Genomic DNA, 8,679 nt, shown 5'->3' on the forward strand with positions numbered 1-8,679 from the left:
TATTTTCAACTGTTGGTTTTTGGCTAAAGGAGTGTACATTGCGATCGCGGAGAATTGGTGCGATTGAGAAAAGTAAAATGGAAAAATTGAACCTAAGAATCGCATTCGCGGAGGAAGATTCGCGTTCGCGAAGAAGAAATTTTGCTGTCACTCAGCTAACTTTGGAAGCTTATGTCTTGCAATCTATAAGAAATTTGGAGATGATCCAAAAACGAAAGTTGTATCCTTTTGTTTCTAGTTTTCAAAAAATCAAACCATTTAACATTTGGATTTTTTTTACAAAATGTTATGGCCGATTTGACTACAAGCTGTCAGGAAAGAGTTTAGGAATGTTATGGAATTTGTAAATCGCGATTGCGGGAAAATGGCCGCGATCGCGAAGGGTAAAAACTGTGCTAGAAAATTTTAGAATCATGATCGCAAGGATCTTGAATAAAGACCACTGGCAATGCATTAAAACATCAAATTTTGGGATTTTGAGTTCATTTTATCATATTTTGAGCGATGGAGCTCGGATTTGAGCGATTTTGGAGGCGATTTTCACCACATGGATTGGGGTAAGTATTTCCTATTCGCTTTTGATTATATTTCATGAATCTGACTTTAATTTTGGTATTTGGATTATGAATTTTAAAGAGAAATTAGGGTTTTTGTTTAAACTTTTCTAAAGTGAATTATTGAGTTTTGAACATTGATTCAGAGTCGGATTTGAGTGAAATTAGTATAGTTGGACTCGTAATTGAATGGGTTATTGGATTTTGTGAGTTTTGTCGAGTTTCGTGGTGCGGGCCCGGGTTTGACTTTTTGGTTGACGTTGAGTAAATGTGTAAAGACTTGACCTTTATCATTTGGAATTGTTTCCTTAGGCATTATTTGATATTTTTATCTGCTTTTGGCTAGTTTCGAGCCGTTCGGAGGTTGATACGCGCAGGATGGCATTTCTAGAGAGTTGTTTGGCTTGCTCGATAATTATTTTTGTATGTTTGAGGTAAGTATCTTATCTAAACTTGGTTGAGGCACTAGTTGCCTGAATTATTTGTGATAGTTATGTGCTATGGGTACGCATATGTATGGGGTTTGAGCCCATGTGCGAGCACCGAGGTATTTGTCCATGTTCGGGATAGTGCTTAGGCTATGAACTACCGGTCCTTGGAAAGTCGTATAAAATTCAATTATTTCATTTTTGACTCTTATCATTATCATTATATTGTGTTTTATTATTATTTGGCTTAACTAACCGGTTGGGTTAGGTACCATCACGATGGGTTGAATTTTGGGTCGTGACAATTTAAATTCAAGAATAGACTTCTTGAATTCAATAAACTCTTTCTTGAATTCGATCTATCTTTTATTTCTGTCTTCTTTTTCTTAATTTTTTTTAGCTTCCGCACGTTTCTTGATTTTTTTGGTTTTTCTTTAGTAAATCTTAGACCCTATCGTGTTGTTATCACACTTGCACCATCTTAAGTTATAACTAAAAAATTATTAGACATATTACGACAATATTGTTTCGAACAATTTGCTGGTCCAATTACTTGAGTACTTAATTTAGTAATGAATTTAAATTAAATATTTTTTTATATTACCGATGTAGTTTAACTTGTAATAGTAGGTAATTATCATTTTTACCGTACCATTTAATGCTTATTGTTGAGATTTATTTATAAGACTTATACTTTCGACAACTATAGGTATGTATGCGAACACAACTATTACATCCGTTCCAATTTATGTGAACATGTTTGACTGGGCACGAAGTTTAAGAAAAAATGAAGACTTTTGAAATTTATGGTCCTAAACAAATCAAAAAGGGGCCCAGAGTATTTGTGTGGTTATAACAGCTTCTCATTAAGGGTAGAATTGTAAGTTTAAACTAAATTGTTTCCAAATAGAAAAGAGTCATTCTATTTGGAACGGACCAAAAAGGAAATAGGTTCGGAGTAGTAATTTTTTTCAAAAGCATAATATGTTCGGTGCTAATAGTTTTAAATTCTGATTTACCTTTTCTTGTAATTACTTTATTACAAGTGGCGTGATTGTGCAAAATATTTTATATATCTCCGGTGTATAGATGCTTGTAACTAATATATGTGCTGAAATCTTGAGAACTCTTATTTACATGTAAATTAGAAAATTCCGTAGACTTTCAACCTTAATGTACATATTTAAATGTTCATATTTACAGCAGCAGCCGAATTGGGATTTTCAAGCTGTAATTTGTCCTCTGGAAAAGCTTGTTGTTGCACTATTAAGACTGATACCTCATAATTTGTGTCGGAAGAAGCCAACATGTCCCCTATAAACCCTAATTCTGGAAACTCACTCCATTCTCTAAGTCCTCCTAACAATGCTGAGTTACAATCATGGTGTCTCCCTACTATGATCAAGTCAAAACAATTTTCCATTTTCCTAATTACACTAACAACTCCTACACTGTCTTTTACCTCTTCTTCTTCATAAATGCATAATTTGTTGTTCATGTTAGCTTCTCTAAATGCATTGATGGCTTCTGCATCTTTTACCATGTCTTGTGTGTAGTTGAAGTTGTCCAATTTCTTACGTTCTATTAACCGGACAAGTGTCACTCCCACGTTGGGATGTATAGCCATCCGATTAGCATAGGCTAATGCCTCTCGATCGTCCTGCCCGCCTATCAAAAGGACACAAATGTTATAGACATTTGTCAGAGGTGTGTTTGTGCTGCTAGTGCTGCGATCAATGAATACACCGACAGAACATGGTGCCATTGTTAGAATCTTACGGTTCACATTCCTAATGCAATTTGCCTCTGCCTCTGAAGTGTGGATAGCCCAGTGTTTATGAAAGGGTACAACTACAAAGGCGGCTCTTTTGTCCATAGCTAGGTGACAGACATCATTGTGCATTGTTGCATAGGGAGAAATGGCAGAAAAGGGGTAAAATGTGATGTTTCCGTGACTTTGCTTCTCGTATAACCTCAGAGCATTTATGATGTGATCTGATTCTTCAAGTGTAGTTTCTTTCTTTCCACGGTGATGAGCCACTATTGTTGGTGTAGCTCTGCCTCTGAGGTCAATTAAGTGGACGACATAGAAGCAAACTGGGTTATGTGGATTCGGGTACGTGGCCTCGAGTAGCTTGATGATTGAAGGTGTATGTTCTTGATGATGAAGGCAAGCGAGCAATCGGAGTTCATCTGTGACTTTTGTATCTTCCATTGTCCTCCTCTTGCATGTGGTGTACATTCTTGATGGATTATACATATATTTTATGACGGGGGTAAAAACTCCAGCAAAGATGATAATGGACAACAACATAATTGTATATGATTCATGATCAATTAGCTGCAAACATAAGTAATACAGGTTATCACATGAGCTAGCATTCATAAAAACTTATGTCTGATAAAAAAGACTGTACATTAATGTAAACGGCTCGTTGTAGAATGACAACATCGGTGATTCCTTGGCAGCTGAGGACAATGCCTAGGCAAAATGCATCTCTTTTGGCCATTCTGGTGAAGAGACATGGTATCATTGTCGCGACTACCTTGGAGAGGAAAGAGAATACAGCCAATGTCTCAATGATACCGAAATGCCTCCATGTTATCAGCGAGAAATCAAGCTTTGTACCACTGATTACAACATAGAGCGGAAGGAGGACATAAGAGATGAAGCTGTCAAGCTTAGTGATCAAGGTGGAACCTATAGGCGGTCCATCAGGTATAGCCAGGCCTAAAAGCATCGGTCCAAATAGAAAATGTTGCCCAACAATTTCACCAAAAAGTGCACTAGCCATCACCATTATGAATATCTCGAAAATGTGGCTCTCACTCACTGATTTCTTACCCTCGGATCGTCTGGCCATCCTCTGCACGAGCGGACGGACGAGGCATCCAAGAAGGATCAGCATGATGGCTACAAATAAGAACATTAGTAACAAACTCCCCTTTTTGTGTTCTCCAATACTCTGCTTTCCGGTGAATATGATGCTGATCCAGAACCACGCGCACGTTCCACTAATCATGGACGACGATAAAGCAAGCTTACCTATCTCCGAATTCAGTAGCTTCAGATCAGTTAAGAGACAATTGGTTACATGGAAGGAACTCATGGATTGCAATGAGGCAACCCAAAGCAATGATCTGTGGATTCTCTGTTCCAGGGCAAGTGAATGTAAGAAACATTGAGAAATTATAAAGCTAAGTATTAAGGGGAATAAGAAGGTAGCTAGGCCTATGATCACTGCCCTCCTTCCTGTATTCCAAAGCATATTCAAATCCATTTTCACTCCCACGAGGAACAAAAATAGCATTAAACCAAAGTAGGCTAAGGTGTCCATCACATAGAAACTTTCAGGTAAGAAAAATGCCTCCCTGATAGAATGGTGCGATCCCATGATTGAAGGACCCATTACAAATCCTACCTAAAGAAAACACATTTAATATAATAATATTTGAATGTATGTGAAATGCGTGTATAAATATAGAAGAGAAAAATAGGAATTAAAGTTGGCGTGGCGTACCAGCATCTGCGACACAAAATTGGTTACCCCAAGAGGGGCAAGAAAGAACTGGAAAAGAGAAGTGAAAATGCCACAGAGAGAAATTTGAGCCAAAACCATGGGATTCACGAAGTTTAATGGATCATCACCAAAGAAAACCCCTCTGTTGATTCCATAATGTTTCGTTAAGAAACAAATTGTACTAGTCTCATTAACGTCGTTACTGTCCATTGAAAAGCAAAAGTGACCGAAGAAAGCTTCTAAATTTTATTGCTTTAGGACAATCATACTGTCTATGAGAATGTTTATTTGGGAATGAATGAACAGGAGGAACAAGGGGACCGATTGATTAAGAAATCCTTTTATCTAAATATGTTGTTAAAGTTTTGAGTGTTTAATGTTATTTGGTAAGCTTAATAAAGGGCCATCCAAGTTATAAAATAACTGCAGTATTCATGGAAAGATAAGTGGTGGATATAGATAATTCTTCTCCTGAGGTGAGAAACAAAATTGGCTGCTGAGACTTCGGAACTTTGAAAGAAGTGGTTTTTAAGCACACTTAATACTACTTTTTAAGGATATACTTTTGCCGTAAAAAGGATATACTAATAACGGTTTAGGATACCAAACAATAATCAAAAAGAAAAAAAGAAAAAAAAGAAGAAAGAGAAATAGATAGTATTTCGGCAAAAATACAAATCTATATTTGTGTTTATGTTATATCTATCTATATCTATATTTTCTATATTATATTAAATGGAGGATAGTCAAGAATGATATTAAGTCAAGTGGCGTTGTTGATACAAAGCTTTAACTTTGGATTAAAATTTATCCAATATATTAAATACAAATAATTCTATTTTTTAGATTGAATAATAACATTACTGATTTTATGAGGAGGAATCATGATTAAGGAAATTATTTTTATCGGCAAGGTAAATCAAACAAAGCGGCAATGATTTCAAATTTTTGTTAAGCTTTTATTCAAATTAATGAAATTTAAGTCGATTTATAGATATAAAATAAAGATAAATCTATCTATATTATATTAAAAGAAGGGTATTGAGGCATGGATTAAGCTAAATGGCGTATTAAAAAAAGTCACTTGGCACTTTTAAGACATAATCTTAATAGATAAATCTAATAAGGATTAAGACACATTAGATTTGATCAAATTTAATTTATGGTAAAAATTAATTAAGATTGACTCACATTGTAACGACCCGGCCAATCGTTTATGTATTTGAGCCCCGTTACCCTACTTGATGCTTCTTCTATGCTTGGTTGTAATTTTGTGACTTGCGGGGATGGTTGGTTTGGTTCCGAGAAGGTTTTGGACTGAATTGGAACACTTAGTTCCTTTGTTGGAAGTTTAAGTTGTAAGAGTTGATCAGAATTTGACTTTTGTGTAAATGTGTCACGACCCCAATATCCCTCCATAGGATGTCGTGATGGCACATAGTCTCTACGACTAGGTAAGCCTAACATTCAATATAACTTGATAGGAATAATCAACAAAATACTAAAAACAACGCTGAATAACTGTTATAAACTCCTGAAATAGAATCTTAACAAATACTTTCCCAAAACTGGTGGAACTGAGTTATAAGCTCTACAGAGTGAACTAAAATGTCTACTACATCACTATCCGAATGAAATACGACAGGAAATAAGGAATAAGGAAGGTGACTCCAAGGCCTGCGGACGTAGAGCAGGTATACCTTGAAATCTCCAAAAATAGCTACTCAAATCAATCTAGCATCCGACACGTACATGGATCTGCACAAAAAGATATGCAGAAGCGTAGTATGAGTACATCACAACGGTACTCAATAAGTATCAAGCCTAACCTCGGTAGAGTAGTGACCAGCCCAGGTCAAGACACCTACTAGGATATAAATAAACAGTATGAAAATACAAGAACGGATAATAATGGAAGGCGGAGAAATAATTGATACAAAACAAGTTAATAATATGAACTAGTACCCAAATTTTAAGCATGAAAATAACAAAAAGGAAGCAACTAAAGAGAACCAAAATGATCATATGCGGACAACAACTGATAGAACAAGAAAGAACAAAACAACAAAAAATGTTCCCACCAAAATTCTTTGCAACATGAAATAAATAACAATAATCACTACGAGGTACCGCCTCGTGTTCAATAAAAATCACAATCAAGGTACCGCCTCGTATAAATCAAGAATCACAACCGAGGTACCGCCTAGTATTCACATTTCTCAATTTCAATCACAATCTTTCCTTATACCGCCGCGTGAGCCTTACATTTGAAATAGTTTTGAAAGTATTTTTCCGAAATAGCTACACGCACTTTAACCTACCTTATGATGCTGCGTGGCTTCATGTAGTTCCCCTACAAGCAACATGCAGATAAGTCCCACTTTATACCGCCGCATGCGCGTCAATATCACATCACAATAATCACTCGCACCACAGATGCCCATATATCACAACTTGCTAGCAATCAATAATATCAATGTTTCTACAACAATAGCCCACGGCTCCACCACAGCGTGCATAAGAATATCAACAATAACAATGAATGTAAAATTCTCAACAAGAAAGATATCTCAACAATTATCAACTTCGCCTCAAGTGATATGGCTTTCACAACTTCTATACCAATAACTCAACATTGAGAAAGAAAACGTGTACCTAAATACAAATAAATCATAATGGAAGAAATAACATGACTTCAAATGAGAATAATAGCAACGAAATAGATTCACTATGAGGTACTGCCTCGTATACAATAAGAATCACAACCGAGGTACCGCCTCGTATTCACATTTCTCAATTTCAATCGCAATTTTTTCTTGTACCGCCGCGTGAGCCTTTCATATGAAATAGGTTTTAAAAACTATTTTTCTGAAATAGCTACACGCACTTTAGCCCACCTTATGACACCACGTGGCTTCACGTATGTAAGGCCCATACAAATTGTAACCAAAACTCGGGGTTTCGTGGTGCCAAGATAGATTTCTACGTTATTATAGTAGAAATTCTTCGCGGCGAGCTTGGGAGCCGCAGTTCTGACTTTTTGGATTGAACAGTACCCTACGGACTTAGAGAAAAATATTTTGTAGAAGAACGCATTTCTGCGGCCCATTATGCGGCCGCATAATCACTCTGTGGACCGCATAATGGCCGCAGAGTGAAGCAGAAAGTTTGGCCAATTTGAGGTTAGTTTTGCGGTTGATTATGCGACCGCATAATCACTATGCGGACCGCATATTGGTCACATAATTCCTCTTGGGTTTCTGCGGAGGGAGTTTTGCGGTGCATTATGCGACCGCAGAACAAGTATGCGGATCGCATACTGGTCGCATATCTGGGCCGAAAGTTTAGGCCCCTGAGGACCATTTCTGCGGTCACTTTGCGGACCGCATAACCATTATGTGGTCGCATATGCGACCGCAGACCTGTGTCGGGGCACCCTTTTTTTTAATTTAAAACCTGACCCCTATTCCGTTAAAACACCACTTTAGTCTATTTTGAGCTCATTTTCTGATATTTTTAGAGTGAGAGAGAGAGGGTTCAAGAGGGAGGGCCTAAGTTTTCATCAAATTGATCTTCAATCATCACTTAAAGCTTTGGAAATATTCAAGTAGAGCACCAAATTCTTCATCCAAAAAGGTAAGACTTCATCACCCCAGCTCTTAATTTCAAACATAGCTAGAATGGGGTACTAGTGTGATACTTCATGGGTATGAGGGTGGTTTATCTTGCATGCATGTGTGATAAAGAGTGTGGGGAAAAAGTGAGCTAGAACCATAAACGTTTTCCTAATTTTGGGTTCAATTTGTATATTGCTAAAATAGATTGAGGTTGCTAAGAGTTCCGGATAATTGTAGAGTCTAAAGAAGAAATTGTTTGCCTTAGTGTGTTGGATTGAACGATTTATGTTCCCTAAATATTTTAGATGGGTACCATGTCATCATGCTATTTGAGAACGTAATTATTATTTTCCAAGCTCCTTCCCTTATGTGTGCAATGCCTTATGTGATGGTACTTATCGACATGAATTATGATGTTATTTGAACGAATAAAAAGGGAAAGACTTGAATTGTAAAATGCTCCCAAGTGCCAAGAACTACTTAATAAATGAGGTTGTTTGTGCCATGTAATGAAAGATGGGAAAGAAATGTGAATTGATTGAACAATTGAAAGAGGTTA

General features: G+C 36.8%; 1 protein-coding gene across 1 annotated transcript; it reads right to left on the reverse strand.

Moving 5' to 3' along the window:
• Positions 1-2,145: 2,145 nt before the first annotated feature.
• LOC107778846 (cation/H(+) antiporter 15-like) lies at positions 2,146-4,880 on the reverse strand. The gene is made up of 3 exons (XM_075228990.1): positions 4,504-4,880; positions 3,400-4,404; positions 2,146-3,323 (listed from the first exon to the last, which is right to left on the reverse strand). The coding sequence occupies exons 1-3, from the start codon at positions 4,711-4,713 to the stop codon at positions 2,166-2,168; spliced, it is 2,373 nt and encodes a 790-aa protein (XP_075085091.1). The 5' UTR covers positions 4,714-4,880; the 3' UTR covers positions 2,146-2,165.
• Between the last annotated feature and the right edge of the window lie 3,799 nt (positions 4,881-8,679).

Source organism: Nicotiana tabacum, chromosome 2, assembly GCF_000715075.1.
Source record: "Nicotiana tabacum cultivar K326 chromosome 2, ASM71507v2, whole genome shotgun sequence".
In the NCBI taxonomy this organism is placed as follows: Eukaryota; Viridiplantae; Streptophyta; class Magnoliopsida; order Solanales; family Solanaceae; genus Nicotiana; species Nicotiana tabacum.